Here is a 16,721-nt window from a genome sequence, read left to right as displayed (position 1 = left end):
AATCTGCCCGATTAGTTTTATGACTCTATATTTTCTACATTGTAAATTATCACTTTTGTTTTTTGTATACACAAACTAATTTCACTTTTTCTACTCGTATTGTCCATACACTATTGCTGTTTTATTTTATCTACTACTTAATCGATCTAAATACAAAACAAAATACAAAAAAGAAAAGGCTACTTAATAGATAGATCTATAACTTAATGGCGATTACTAGATACGCTAAACCTTTAGAAATTTGAAAAATTTTTACTCAAAGAAGTACAGGGTTATTCACTATATTTTGACCCCCCTGTAAACTGCTTTATTTACAGAATTAGAAAAAAAAAATGTAAAATACAAAAGTTATTCGATTTTTAAATTATGATTTTTTGACATATTTATACAGGGTGTCCAGAAACTCTACCGACAAACGAAGACAGGAGATTTTTTAGATAATTTTAAGATAATTTAACCCAATTCACCTAGTCCGAAAATGCTAAGGGAGCTAGAGCTCTTTGAAGATGGCGTCATGTAATTAGTTTTTCTTAAATAACTCCAGAACGCTTCTATTTAGAAAAACGAAAATTGGTATGCTTATTTATCTTTCCAGAAATGAATCGATGCCATCCATTGTGAATTTCTAGTACCGGTCATAGGCGTCCGTTTTGGGTAGGACAACGGTTATTTTATCGCATAACTTTTTTGTCTTTAACTTTTAAGAATTTCTGACACTGGATTATTAAATTGTGAGGTATTCTAGTACTAAAAGTTACTCTTGCTTTAAGTCGGTAGGACACACCGTTTTCTAGAAAAATCGATTTGAAAGTTTTTCGTTTTGGGAATTTAAAAAAAATTTCAAAAAAAACGATGTATTTTACTAACTTAAAGCAAGAGTAACTTTTAGTACTCGAATACCTCATAGTTTAATAATCTAGTGTCAAAAATGCTTAAAAATTAAGGACAAAAAAGTTACGCTATAAAATAATTGTTGACCTACCCATAACGGACGCCTATGACCGGTACTAGAAATTCGCAATTAATGAAATCCATTTATCTCTGGAATATAAATAAATGTACCAGTTTTCGTCTTTCTAAATAGGTTTTTTTTGAAATGTTTCTTTGAAATTTAAAGAACGAAAAATTTTCAAATCGATTTTTCTCGAAAACGGTGCGTCCTATCGGCTTAAAACAAGAGTACCTTTTAGAACTAGAATACCTCACAATTTAATAATCCAGTGTCAGAAATGCTCAGAAGTTAAATATAAAAAAGTTATGCGATAAAATAACCGTTGCCCTACCCAAAACGGACGCCTATGACCGGTACTAGAAATTCACAATGGATGGAATCGATTCATTTCTGGAAACTAAATAAGCATACCAATTTTTGTTTTTCTAAATAGAAGCGTTCTGGAGTTATTTAAGAAAAACTAATTACATGACGCCATCTTCAAAGAGCTCTAGCTCCCTTAGGAAGCATTTTCGGACTAGGTGAATTGGGTTAAATTATCTTAAAATTATCTAAAAAATCTCCTGTCTTCGTTTGTCGGTAGAGTTTCTGGACACCCTGTATATCATACTAGTGACGTCATCCATCTGGGCGTGATGACGTAATCGACTATTTTTTTTAAATGAGCATAGGGGTTGTCTGCTAGCTCATTTGAAAGGTTACACATTCATTGTACTCATTTGCCCTCATTTGCGGCAGTAAAGTAACACTTTATTGTACTGAAAGAAGAATTTTATTTTACCTGCCGCGATTAATCGAGATTGAATGTAAGTGGTCGATGGCAGTAATCGATTATTCATTTGAGTTAGACTGCAACAAACTTAAGTTTGGGAATATTGCCGGATTTATACTCAGCCATTGCCACTGCTGCTGCCGCTGCCGGAAATATTGCCCGAAATACGATATCGACGCGAGTGAGGTGTTCACATCAGTTCCTCACCAATGTCCTCACAACTCATTTACCGAACGACTCTCTAAGAATGGAATGTAAGGACAGCATCGTCTTGCTCACTTGCCGCTTTGTCGGCGGCAAGTGAGAGAGAGAGAGAGAGAGAGTAGTTGAATGTGAATAGTCACTCGCGCTCGCGTTGCCAGTCCTTTGACTTCCATCCCGAAAACTTACTTTGGGGCAGCGCGAGTGAGCTATTTACACATTCACGCTGCCCACTTCCCTGCCCAACAGGACTGAGTGTAAATGCGGTATAAGATTCATAACTCGACGATGGGCAGTGGTTCTTGTTTACTAGTGTTACCATGGGGCCAGTTTGGTGATTATTCATTCACTTTAATTGAATATACGTATTAAAAATTATTTTAAATTTCCTTCCGCCACTACTAGAACCTGCACACTGCGTCCACCTGCGCGAACGTCACACTCCCAAACTTATGTTTGTTGCAGTCTAACTTACATTTATGTACTTTAATTAATAAAAATATTGTACAAAATTTACGACATTGTTAATTAAACTTATGCCAATAAATGAAATGCTGTAGTATTTTGTAATTATTCTATATTCATATAAAATACATCAAAACTTGACTGATTTAATAATTATTCAATATTGATAACTATCGATTAAAAATCGAAACCTGCCATCATGCAAAAGTCATCTGTCATCACTGTCATAAAATTTTTATTATGCCTAAAATTTAAAAAATTCTTAAATTTTAAATTGTGAGTAAGTGTTAACCAATATCAAATTGTTGGCGATAAAATTTTGTATGCACCACGTCAGTAGACTCTTTATCTAACTCTTCTGTTATTCGCCTCGCTCGCTACGCTCGCTCGGCTCATAATATCAGACTCTTTCGATAAAGAGTAACTTTACTGACTTGGTACATAAATAACTATTATTGCCTACTGTTTATATCTGGAATAAAGAAAACTAAAAAAAGCTCTACCCTAATAATTGGCATTTGTTTTGTATAATAAATATACTTACGTTTTCCAGGTTCTGCTAATTCGATGAGAGATTCTATCGTGGTAATGGTCTCGACAGTGACTAAGAGCTCACCATCAGAATGAGGTTTTTTGGCAGCTTCCGAATATAAAAACTCCACTAAATGTGGGGCCAATGTGTGAATGTAAGGAACAGATATCAATGGATTATGATGTGCAAAAATAGATTTTAAAGTTCTTACGCATTTTAATTTTACCTAAAATAAAATGTAAAAGGTTAAAATTGAAAAGTGATAACAAATTAATAAATATACACACACCCAAACTTATATGGAATCACCATGTGTTTTAAAGTAATATAAGATTATTGGTCTTGTGGAGAAAGTAATGTTCTCAAATGGACATCGCTGCAGAGCTAGGCGTAATACAGGGCGTTCTGTCCAAAACATATGCTAGGTAACAGGAACTAGGAAAGCTCAAAAATAAAGCAAGAAAAAGTCGCCAAAAGTAATAACGGCTCTCCACGATCGTTTAATTGTCCAATCAGCTGGAAGACACCCAACCATTTCTCACCTGCAGCTCCAAAGGCAGCTTTTGGAAGCTACAGGTGTAACTGTTTCAGTTGACACGATAAGAAGAAGAGTTCGTACCAAGAAGTATACAGCAGGAGACAGTTATGGGTTTCCAAGTTACCCAGGAAGCACAAGACTGATCGCCTAAATTGGTGTTTTCACCACCAAAACTGGAACATTGGGAATTGACAAAATGTGCTATTTTCAAAAAAGACAGGATTTGTGTAAAATCAGATGACCCATGAAATCGTGTACTTTCAAATCGTGAAATTGTGAACATGATCTGTTCACAAATATACAAGGGGAAGTGTAATGTTTTGGAGAGGAGTTGTGATCCGTAAAAAAACTCCTTTAATTTTCATCCAATCAACTTTAACTGCTCACAGGTATGTTGATAACCTGTAGTCAGGCTCTGGAGAGGTGCAACAGAAGATAATTTTATTTTATTGCATGATAATGGACCTCTACATACCATTAAAGTGACTACAGACATCATTGAAGCAGAAGGTATCCCTTGTTTGGAGTGGCCTGCTTGCTCACCCGAGCTTAGTCCTATAGAGTATTTGTGGGATATGCTTAAAAGAAAAATTAGAGCTCGCCGGGATAATCCACAAAACACCGCACGGCTAGTACAAGCTGCTCTTAAACGATGGAGCAACCTACCACAACAAAATGTTGATAATTTGATTAGCAGCGTGCCCATGCAAACTGAAGCTTGCATAAGGACTAGAGGTGATAACACTGACTACCACAAAATACAAAAAAAAATAAATAAAATCAATTTAAACATTAATCGTTTTACATTGAAATTTTGTATGCTATTGACGTTAAAACAACTACAGTGGAACCCCGATAAGTCGGCCCCCGATAACCCGGAAGTCCGGCTAACCCGGACCGATTTTCATCAGACAAAAATTTAACAAATAAACAATTTAACAATTTTATCAAATAAAAATGTATGTAGGCCAAATAATATTTCAGAGATAATGTGTATTTGTGTAATTTGAACACATAAGTACAATAGTATAGTCTGTTCGCTAAACTCAGACGCAACTTTCTAGATATTTTAGTCGGTAATTTTGCCAATTTTAGCAAAATTGGCAAAAAATTATTTTTAAATAGTTAATAATCACTAAATATTTAGTAATTTTGTCAATTTTTGCAAAATTGGCAAAAAACAAAAAAAATATCGACTAAAATATCTAGCCAGATGCGTCTGAGTTTAGCGAACCGACTTATAAAAATGATTCATGCACACGGCGGCAGCCAGAGCGACCGTCTCAGCTTATCGGAAAGAACAGACACCTGTCTGTATTCCTTTTTCTTTATTTATGTCAAACTGTCTTAGCATTGTTTAAAAAAGACGTGACTATTTAAAAATTCTTGTATTGTGTGTAGTACAGCCTATTAATCACTTCCGTTCTGTAATGTAATCGTGCTTCAGATTGTGTTTGCTTTGTCTACGTAATGGTAACAAAACGTAAAAATGTTGCAGTGACAATGGAAAAGAAACTAGAAACATTAGGTACGATTGATAAAGACGAATCTTTAAAATAAATTTATTGCAGCATCATAATATGATATTATGCTACCATAGGTCTGGATCCCGCGTATGAAAAAAAAGTTGATTAATAGCAAGCTAAAAATTTATTAATAGCTTAAGGGTGTCTAGTCGGATAAACTTTGATATATGAGAACACTGGAACAGGGGCAGTTTTAATTGTGGAACAGGTCAAAAATTTGGAACGGTCAGAACACGAAAATGGCACATTTGTTTTGTCCGACAGAACAGACATAAACTCTCCGAACAGAGATTAAACTCTCATGCAAAAATCAGACTGCTATTTATCACCTGTCATAATTCCTGTCATTTGACATATTCTACATGTTCCACTCATTAAAACGCCAATTTGGTGATAAATAGCAGTCTGATTTTTGCATGAGAGTTTAATCTCTGTTCGGAGAGTTTAAGTCTGTTCTGTCGGAAAAAATACATGTGCCGTTTTCGTGGTCTGACCGTTCCAAATTTTTAACCTGTTCCACAGTTAAAACTTCCCCTGTTCCAGTGTTCCCATATATTAATGTTTGTCCGACTAGACACCCTTAAGCTAATAACAAATTTTCAGCTTGCTATTTATCAATTTTTTTTTGTACGCAGGATCCAGACCTACCATATTATGGTGTCGGTACATCTCTACAGTATGACTGAGTTTTTTACCAAGAAATGAACAACACTCTACACTCTAACAACTATACGTAATTTAGATGTGTACTGTGCATATGTGTTTCATGTTTTTGTAATTGTAATGGAGGTTATTTATTAATTTTTACTATATTCTCCGGCTAACCCGGATTTTCGATAACCCGGATCGGCCGCGGTCCCGATTAATCCGAGTTATCGAGGTTCCACTGTACTTTCAATCTGTTTGTTAAATACTTTATTGTTTTATTTAATTGATATGTATTTGTTATAAAATTGCTTTAAAATAAATATTGTTTCACTTCGTGTGTTTGTTTTTTTAAATTCGCACGAAATAGTAAGAAATATCAGATGAGTCCATATAAGTTTGGGTGTGTGTTTTTTTCCTATAAGAGTTTTTTGCAATTCATTAATTTTGTGCAAATCCTTCAGGTACATCGCACCCAAGAGGTAGACTGCATACTATTAGTAGCACTGTAAAATTTTAATTGTCATTCATATTTAAACTAAAAAAGTCCTATCTGAAAAATTAATAATTCTAAATAACCTATACATTATTAATACTGACTTAGTTAAAAAGTCCTATCTATCAAATGTCAGACTTGGGGTTGTTTTAGTGATTGCTGGTAAATGAAAAAAAAAAATTAATCCTAATTAACTACTTACGAGTATATGCAAAAAAGCAAAATCTTCTTTTTAAAATGAGGATGGCACAGTATTAAATACAAATATTGCTTTTTCTCAAAAAGTATAATATTGTCAGTTAGGACGTTTTTACTTAGCAGGGCAGAATAGGATCTAAGTGTCTGGTTATGGTGAAGTACAGACCAACTAAAATCATCTGAATGGCCTTTGTAATCATTTATAAACATATAAAAGAGGGTATACTTACTATAGAATCTGAACTCTCGAAGCCCTGCCTGAAGTGGTTGATACAAGGATACTGAATATTGGGTACGGTAACTACTTTATAGGGAGCGTTCAATACAAAAACTGCTATCGCTAACATCATTGTGACTTCATCTAATTTATTATCATCACTTCTTGTCTTTGCTAGGTCGATTATTTTCGCTAGAGCACTCTGAAGTAATTTTTGCCAATTGTTAGCAGTTTCTGGATTATTACAATAGTTATCTGTGGCTAATATTTTTAAACATTTCAAAGCCGCTTGAATACACGAATTATTTGCTAAAACTGTACTATCGGCTACGTGCTTTGTTGCCATTTCTTTTATAACTCCTGTTACCAGATACAAAATTGTAGGCAGAATAGACAAAGCACCTTTTGGGGAACACAAATAATGAAGTTTTTCTAAACATCTAATTGAGGCTGCTATTAATTGGTTACTCTTTTCAAAAGTTGATGTTATCTTGAGAGAATTGATAACTGCGGTATTCTCAGATGGACTTATTGTAGGTAAGAGTCGGATTAATAGACACAGACAGACTTCTAAAATGGATACCACCAATGACTTTCCAGGGATCAGATCTCCTAATTCTCCTCCTTCTCCCAAAATATTTGCATTTGTTGTATTTTTCATTTCGTTTAATTTGTTCTCCTTTTGTTTATCAATGCTTTCCTGTGCAGCCCTTATAACTTGTTGCAATACTTCTAAACATAATAATTGACAAGTGTGATTGTCTCTAGTTAAAATAAGTCGATGGAGGACATTACATAATTCAATACCTAAAAATGAATCAGATACGAGTAATTTTCTAGTATATTCCTTATCGAGTAACGTATATAATGCGTGTAGACAAGTTTTTATACTTTCTAATGGTTCTATAGAACGTGGACTACAAAGTGCTTCCATGCATATTCCAAACAATAAATGAAATCTATCTGGGTCGTCGTTGATTTTATTATTCTTAACATTACCATTCGTATCTTGGTTCGATTTAAAAGTTCCGGAGTTTAGCCATAGTGCAGCAGCATGAAGGATAGGAGACCAGAAAGATGTATAGTAGGTTCTTGACAGGTCCATTGTTTCGTTAGTATAAAAAGCACCACCATCATGTGGCAATTGACTAGAAAATTCACTTGGTAATGAAAGCAAGGCATAGTCTTTCAGTGCTAATAACCAGTATTGTGACAAACTCACCAACTCAGGTTGTACCAGGGTCAACAAACTTTCTCCTTGGCTTTCATAGTTTGTAAATTCATTGTTATCATTATCATTTGTTGATGCTATTGTTACAGTAAAACTAGAAACAGCGTCACTTCCTTTCATAGCAACAATATATACTTCGGCCCAAGCTTTTAATATAGATAACTTTTCAAGAGTGGCTAGACTTTCGTTGTATAACTGACTAGAGTTATTCTTGTTCCTAAATTTGGTAAGGGAAGACACAAGTAATTGATGAACTCTTTTCAAATCGTTAAGATCTCTAGCAACATTTGACCCAATCCAAGTTGAACAAACTTCACAAGCAGCAGCTGTAACTAAAGATGACGTATCTGGTAAAAATGCAGGTCTTAAGGCGGCTCCTACTTGAGCCTGATATTGTTCGAGAAGCAGATGTCCTGGAAATTCTGGTTCCGGAACTTTGGCAAATTTCTCTATAATATCTTGCATTGTTTTTAATCCTTGCAAACGCAATGGATCGGAATCACTAGTAGCCGCAATAAATGCCATTCTAATAAGATCAGATAAATGCAAGCAAAGGAAATCATTTCTTCCTTGTTTGAGTTGTAATTCTTTAGCCTTTAGAAGGTCAAAGTGATCAGTCTTATTCGACTCACAAACAGCAATGATCTTTCGAACACACTCCGCTGCAAACACTCTAGTTGGCCATCTTGGTTGAATCGTGGGATGAGATGGATCTTCTTCTGCATGAAATTCGACTTGGTCATCAGCTTCAAAGATTTCTTCAACATCTACGTTTAAAATATTTGAACGATCGTCATTAGTATCTGTAATAAACGAGACAGATTAGATATTATAATGAATTTGCGCCTACTGATTTGTTGAAAATATCAAACTCTCTTTTTGGTTCGCGGTTACAAAAAATTAACATAATATACAGTGGCGTGCGGTGACTTTTTCGAAAGGGGAAGCGATTCAATAAGGATATAAAAATATTTTCTTAAGGGTCGAGGGTCGAGCAACTTTCCACCTGATAACACTCTGATGCGCAGGGGCTCTCTATCAGCAAAGTACTTAATTATGTGAGACGTCCTGCGTACAAGGACTCACACACTAAATCCGTGACGCGCGAATGCGTGAGGCACTCTATTCCCGCTATTTCTAGTGACTAGTGACCTATCATTGATCTGTATTGCTAGCTCGGGCCTTGAGTCCTCGCGCCGGGCTTGGTTTTCTAAAGAAGAATCATATTTAAAAAAAATATACTCCGAGGCATTTTCCACAACACACAACTTTCACTAAAATGACACTTATTTATACTCGAGGTCTATTCTCCTATCAACTTCTGATAATTGTTGAATGCAGTCTTTTTTAATGGATAATAGGGCTAACTTTCAGTCTGTCTTCGCTTGTTGAATTTCTTTTAATTTCTTAATTTGAAACTTTTAATGCATCTTAATACTGCAAAACTTCGTTCAACTGATGCACTTGTGGCTGGGATAGTTAGTAGTACTAATTCACACAACTTGACCACTTCACACAGCGACTTGTTTAAAGTAGTTATAAAGAAATCCCAGATTTCTGGGTATTTCTTTATCATTCATGTCAGTTGTTTCATAAATGATACTTAACTGAGAATGCAAAGCTGGGATATCAAAAAATTTTCATTATTTAATCGTAATGACATAAATTCCTCTGTGGGAAATTTTTTTGAAATATTAGAAATATTAAGATTATATATAATTCTACAAATTTTAAATCGTTAAAATTTTGAAAGCTAGAATTCATTTGTTGTAGAATATTATCAAAAGGTCTCTTTGTTTCCTCTGTTTTCTCTGTCACCGAAATTATCAATCTTCATTATTTTTCTTTCATGTTCAAACCCCATATGTTCAGTTTTATCCCAAATATTTTTAAACTGCTCTCGTTTTTTTAATTATCGTATTAATAAAGTCATCAATTTGTCTTATACAAAATGCAATACCATTTGATTTCTGTAAAATGTCAAATAAAAGATCAGTAAAAGGAAATATCTCTGCAAAAACTTTAAATCGAAATATTCTTTAAGCGAATGTATGTAATACCTAAGCAACCCTTAGCAGCAGTAACAGTCGGAGCATCTCACTTTCGGGAAGGCGATACGACGAGCGCTTCCATGGCATACCAAAATTCGCGCGACTAGTGGTTGCGGTCATTGAACCCTGGCCAATTTTAAAAGGGATAACTGCATGACAAGCGGCGATTTTGAGATGCGCTTCTGCCAGGAGTGGACCAAATAGTTGAATTGTGTGCATATTGAGTTCGTTCGTACGCGATTAATTTTTAATATTTTTCAATGCCTATTGGCTAGGTAATATGTAGATTATTTGGATTATGGAAAAAATTTTATTATTAAATATTAATTAATAATATATTTTCTTATATCGACGAATAAATAGGGAAGCGGCGCTTCCCCCACTTTCATGGACCGCACGCATCTGATAATATATGTCCCATTACTAATGGAACATCCGAACTAAACTTAGAGGATGGAAAGGTTTTTTCTTCATATTCCGAATACATCTACTTGCAAAGATGGAAAGACCTGAACGCACTGAAACAGAAATCAAAGAACGAATCAAAAAAGGGAAGAAAATAATAGGTGAACTAAACTCACAACTCTAATCAAAAACTGTCTCTAAACAAAAAAAAATACAACTATACAACAGTATTTATAAATCGTTGTTCTTTATAGGTGTGAAACCTGGCAACTAACTAAGAGAACGGAACAAAAACTTCTTGTTTTTGAAATGGATTTTTGGCGCAGGTATATCCAGACACCAACAACAAGCTACTCTGATGAAGAGATTGAAATCTTGTTTGAAGATATTAGAACAGCCATGAAAAGTACTAAGACGTTTTATACTCTGATAACAGGTGATTTTAATGCCAAGCTTGGAAATAAATAAGACCAAGGTGAAACCGCACTAGGAAATTACGGCTATGGAGAAAGAAATGAAAGAGGGACCATGCTTGTAGATTTTTTACCCCAAGAAAATCTTTTTCTATGAACTCATTCTTTCAAAAAAAGCCCCACCGAAAGTGGACGTGGAAAAATCCAGACGGTTTCACAAAGAACGAAATAGATTTTATCATTGCTAATAAGAAAGAAATTGTACAAGATGTATTCGTTTTAAACGATTGGAAGCGATCACAGATTGATTCGAGCAAAAATTCTGTTCAATTTAAAGAATGAACGAACAAAAATGATAAAATCAGACAAGCGTAAATGGACCCCGCCTGAAAATACAGACCACTTTCGTGATATCATTGACCACAATCAACGACGAAACACAGGTAGAAGTTCTAAACGAAAGTATCGTAAATGCGATCAAGGAAGCGGAAAAGTTGTGTTGTCCTAAAATGAAGAAAGAATATGAAAAAATAAGTCTTAACAGTAAAAATCTTATAGAAGAAAGAAGGAGGCTGAGCGAGGGGTATAACACAAACATACATAAGTTAAGAAATAAACAAGACGACATTGTGACTGATAAGAAAGAAATAGTGAAAACGGTAGAAGACTTCTACAGACAACTTTATGAAACAAGTGAATCCGATGAAAGACGCCCTTTACCAAAAAGCAAAAATAGAGAATCAAGGCTCAGAGTTAATGCCGAACATAACTATTGGCGAAATTAAAAATGCGCTTCAAAAGATGAAGAACAATAAATCTCCAGGTGAAGACAAAATAATGACTGAAAGCATAAAACTAGGAGGAAATACACTTTGACTGGCACTTGCTAAATTCTTCAATAAATGTCTGTGCGAAGCGATAACACCGACGCAGTGGAACAACGCAGAAATAGTCTTACTCCATAAGAAGGGAGATATCGGCGACCTTAGAAACTACAGAATGTATGTAAGGTTTTAGAAAAAAATAAATATCTACGAATCTAAGAATCAGTAACAAATTCTTTCTTGGATCTTAATAATAGACTATTTAGCATACTTAAACAGATGCTTACACAAAAAATTTCTTACAGGGTGGTCAAAATATGAGATTGTTCTATTAACAAATTCAAGCTGTAATAACTTACTTATTTTAAATGGAACACCCTGTATCTTACTAGTCTAGCGCGGCGTAGAACATTTACTTAGCTTTCAATTTATATTAGGGTTTCCTATATCTATCTTTTTACAGGGTGGTCAAAATATTAGATTGTTCTATTAACAAATTCAAGCTGTAATAACTTACTTATTTTAAATGGAACACCCTGTATCTTACTGGTCTATCGCGTAGGCTTTAGAAATTAGAATTAAGTACCTATGTCGTGGTTATGTACAACACATCACCAACACCGGCAATATACTTAAATATCTTAATCAAGATACTTTCGTTAATAAAATTCACATTTTTATCATTTAATCACACAGTGTTCTTATTTTAAATGACATACTCGATATTCTATTCTTTATAATGGAAGATATTTAAAATCTCTTCAATTCCATGTAAACATTCTCAATACACATATTAAATTCTGTAAATATAAATTCCCATGTTATTCTGTAAATACCCATTTTTACATATTTTTGTACAATAGTTTGTAATTGTTTGTAATTGCGATTCAAAAATTCAAACAAAAAGTGGTGTTCTTAAATTTACTTAATAACCGTCGGTTTAAGATATGGAAAATACTTATACGGAATGAAATATATTTTCAATATCTTCCAGAATACGGCATCTAATATAGGGTATGCAGTTTAATATAGACATATTATTCAATGTCACATGTAGGCCAAAATCAACTAAAATAATACAACACTCTGTGTGATTACATGATAACAATGAAAATTTTATTATTGACAGTATCTTTTCTAAGCATATTGCCGGTGTTGGTGATGTGTTGTACATAACCACGACATAATAGGTACTTAATTCTAATTTTTAAAGCTTCCAAATTAGGAAATCTTTAAATATTTAAAAAATGAAGGGAGATAGGTATAGGAAACCCTAATAAGAATTGAAAGCTAAGTAAATTTTCTACGCGATAGACCAGTAAGATACAGGGTGTTCCATTTAAAATAAGCAAGTTATTATAGCTTGAATTTATTAATAGAACAATCTAATATTTTGACCAACCTGTAAAAAGATAGATATAGGAAACCCTAATATAAATTGAAAGCTAAGTAAATGTTCTGCGCGATAGACTAGTAAGATAAAGGGTGTTCTATTTAAAATAAGTAAGTTATTACAGCCTGAATTTGTTAATAGAACAATCTCATATTTTGACCACCCTGTAAGAAATTTTGTTGCAGTAAGCATCTGTTTAAGTATGATAAATAGTCTATTATTAAGATCCAAGAAAAAATTTGTTACTGATTCTTAGATTCGTAGATATTTATTTTTTTCTAAAACCTTACATTTTCATAAAAATCGAAATAAATCAAAACATCCTGTATTTAGGTATAGGGAACCCTTATGAAAGTATAGCTTATTTTTTAAGGTCAATTTAGTAATGTCATCAGATATAGGGCATTCCATAAGAAAAAATATAACTTTGATATACCACTCTTTTTTGGAGCACCCTGTATAATTCAAATTATTTTTAGATTGTAGTATTAAAGGCCCTGTATATTTCTGTGAAGAAATTTTTTTTAAATATTAAGTGGTTTTCCGTACAGACACCGATGCGAATAAGATGAACCACCCTGTATAATATACAGGGTGTTAGTAAATAAGTATGAAAAACTTTAAGAGGTAATTCTACATGAAAAAATAATGGCAGTTTGCTCTATAAACATATGTCCGAAAATGCTTCCTTTCCAAGATACGGGGTGTTAAAGTTTTTATTTCAAACTGCAAATTTTTTTATTGCTCTAAGACCGTTTGAGCTATGGAAACGAAATTTGGTGGGTTTTAAGATGTAGTTATTGCGCATTTTTTGACATACAAATAACAATTTTGTGTTTATCATTGGCGCGCCTACGGGTAATGGTCTGAATTTTTTTAAAGAAAAAAAAAAAGTATGCCACTGAGATATTTCAAATTAAAAATTATTTTTGTATTCCACGTTTAATTTACGATAAAGAAACTTTTTTTGTCTTTTTTTCATATGATGCACCTTTTTATTCAAAAAAATAAAACATCTTCACGCCCATTTTTCATTTCTTAATACATTATCAAGAACTCTTCAATATAATAATACCAAAGTAGAGCAATAACAGAAAATATTGCTAAAAAGATTTTACCTATGTACAAGGCTACAACAAATGTTCAAAATTACCTCCTTTAAAGGTGACGAGTAATTTTATATTCACCATTGGCGCGCGTACGGGTAATGGTCTGAATTTTTTAAAGAAAAAAAATAGTACGCCACTGATATATATCAAATTAAAAATCATTTTTGAATTCCTCGTTCAATTTACGACAAAAGATCTTTCTTGTCTTTTTTCATATGAGGCGTCGTTTTTATGCAAAAAAATAAAACATCTTAATGTTTACAAAGTATTTGAAATAAGTTTTTATGCATATGAAATCTACCTCGAATAATTTGTAAGCGTTAAGATGTTTTATTTTCTTTTGTATAAAACGGCGCCGCATGTGAAAAAAGGCAAGAATGATTTTTTGTCGTAAATTGACGGAATTCAAAAATGAATTTTAAATGTGACGTATCTCAGTGGCGTACTGTATTTTTCTTTAAAAAAATTCAGATCATTACCTGTACGGGCGCCAATGGTGCATATAAAATTATTCTGTCACCTTTAAAGGAGGTAATTTTGAACATTTGTTGTAGCATTGCACCTAGTTAAAATATTTTTAGTAATATTTTCCGTTATTGTTCTACTTTGGTATTATTATATTGGAGAGTTCTTGATAATAATGTATTAAGAAATGAAAAATACGCGCGAAGATGTTTTATTTTTTCGTATAAAAACGGTGCACCATATAAAAAAAGACGAGAAAGGTTCTTTTTCAAAAATTAAACGTGAAATACAAAAATAATTTTTAATTTGAAATATCTCAGTGGCGTACCATTTTTTCCTTAAAAAAATTTAAACCATTACCCGTAGGCGCGCCACTGATGAATACAAAATTTTTATTTGTTTGCCAAAAAATGCGCAATAACTACCTCTTAAAACTCACCAAATTTAATTTTCATAGCTCAACCGGTCTTAGAGCAATAAAAAATTTGCAGTTTGAAATAAAAATTTCAACACCCCGTATCTCGGAAAGGAAGCATTTGCGGACACATGTTTATAGAGCAAACTGCCATTATTTTTTTATGTAGAATTGTTTTTTTTTTAAGTTTTTCATACTTATTTACTAACACCCTGTATACCTGTTATTTTAACCGTTATTAATTTAAAAATTTTCAACAAATATCTTACCAGTACTAATTGTTAAAACATCTTTGCATAAGCCTAACCATTGAGAGAGATTACTTGCAGCGAGAACCTGCAGCATACTAATGATGGTGTCATGAATATCTTTTATAAGAGCAAGATCTGTTTCAGTATCAAGCATACTAAAAAATACTCCCGGTAGTCCTGACTCCGTTATTAACAGACCTTCCACTTTATTATTATCTCTACTTTCATTAGCCAAATTCAAAGCATGCTCACAAACTTCCTTGGCTTCTCTTTGAACTAACTGTCGTAGACAGGATATAGCTGCTTTTCTTAGCAAGAGATGATTGCTTGATAATGTTCTCTGGAAAATAATAGATATCGTTTAAATACACATATAAAGTTACTAATGTTAAACAGACTTAAGAGTCGCTAATAATAGCAAATTATTGTTAATTTTACTTACACATAAAGTTGGTACGAGTGAAGATAAATTAACATGTTTTGGGGCAAACAGATGCAGCTGCTGAAGACATCCTGTCGCTTCTGCTTGTACTAGAGGATCGTAATGATCTTGCATCACAGCACATGCGCCTAAGAAGGAAGAACGAGCTGTGCAAACACTTGAAATATTTCCTTGTAGTTCAGGGCCAACAGTTGTGATAAGTGCAGATAGTACTTTTCCAATGCATTGATGTACGTCAATGTATGATTGTGGAACAGTTAGTAGTAATTTCAGGAGAAGAGATAAACTTGGTTCGACGTATCCTCTAAACATAGGTCCTCCTGAATCTACTATCAATGCCAACGCATGAAGAGACCACACTTGAACTATAGGCGACGTTTGATCTTGAGCAAGCGCTAAGAGAATTGAAACGCTTGTATTTAGATGTTGACTAGATCCCATTCCGCCGACATATTTATGTAGACAACCTAAAGCTAGCGAATGACCCGTACGACTAGCTACATCTCTAGCAGATTTCAACCTATCAAAGCTAGTCTGAGCAAGCTCAGCTGTAAATTTAGAATCAGATACGACCTGTGCAATCCTTCCGACTGCTTCACCTGCTGCATATCTGAGTATTGGATTTGAAGAAGTCAGGGCACCTATGATAAGGTTGACAGCTGATTTCTTTACATCATCTTGATTTATATTAACTTTAGTTTCTGCCAATCCCTTCAAACCACTTAAAAGTGCAGTAAATACATTCATCTGTACTGCTTCTTGTCTCGTACTTCGCACATGCTTGATGCATTCTGTAAAATGGTCTAACATTTGAACTCTGTGTTTGTTAGTTACTCTAGAGAAGATCTGACCAAACAACAAAACTGATATATCTATGACCGCCACTCCCAAAGGAAGAGGACCAGGAATTTCTTGACCCTAAAAATGAAAACAAGTTAAGATATTATTTCATCGAATTTCAATCTATATGTATAACAAGTCGAAGTAGAAGATATGTCTATAGGGCTTTTCATTCACAGTCATTTGTTTCGAGCTTCTGTCATGTGTCACATAATATTAATATATCTACGTCATACGTTATTGGTATTTACCTTAGACAAGGAAAAAAGAGAGGACGGGTAACACTCATTTAAAACACACGTTCCAAAAGTGAAGCCACTTTTTGGTTTGTTTGTCACCA

General features: G+C 33.7%; 1 protein-coding gene across 2 annotated transcripts in view; it reads right to left on the bottom strand.

The window, feature by feature from the left end:
• LOC126893269 (HEAT repeat-containing protein 5B) overlaps positions 1 to 16,721 on the bottom strand; it is a 66,568-nt gene that overhangs the window by 11,945 nt on the left and 37,902 nt on the right. For both annotated transcript variants that reach the window (XM_050663283.1, XM_050663284.1), the window contains 4 exons: positions 15,542 to 16,459; positions 15,118 to 15,439; positions 6,556 to 8,576; positions 2,935 to 3,148 (listed from right to left, as the gene is read on the bottom strand). In XM_050663283.1, coding sequence (XP_050519240.1) covers positions 2,935 to 3,148; positions 6,556 to 8,576; positions 15,118 to 15,439; positions 15,542 to 16,459 — 3,475 coding nt within the window. The remainder of the gene's footprint in view (positions 1 to 2,934; positions 3,149 to 6,555; positions 8,577 to 15,117; positions 15,440 to 15,541; positions 16,460 to 16,721) is intronic.

This window comes from Diabrotica virgifera, chromosome 10 (assembly GCF_917563875.1).
Source record: "Diabrotica virgifera virgifera chromosome 10, PGI_DIABVI_V3a".
Taxonomy (NCBI): domain Eukaryota; kingdom Metazoa; phylum Arthropoda; class Insecta; order Coleoptera; family Chrysomelidae; genus Diabrotica; species Diabrotica virgifera.
The sequence above is the reverse complement of the archived record's forward strand: the minus strand, read 5'-3'. Positions and strand labels throughout refer to the sequence as shown.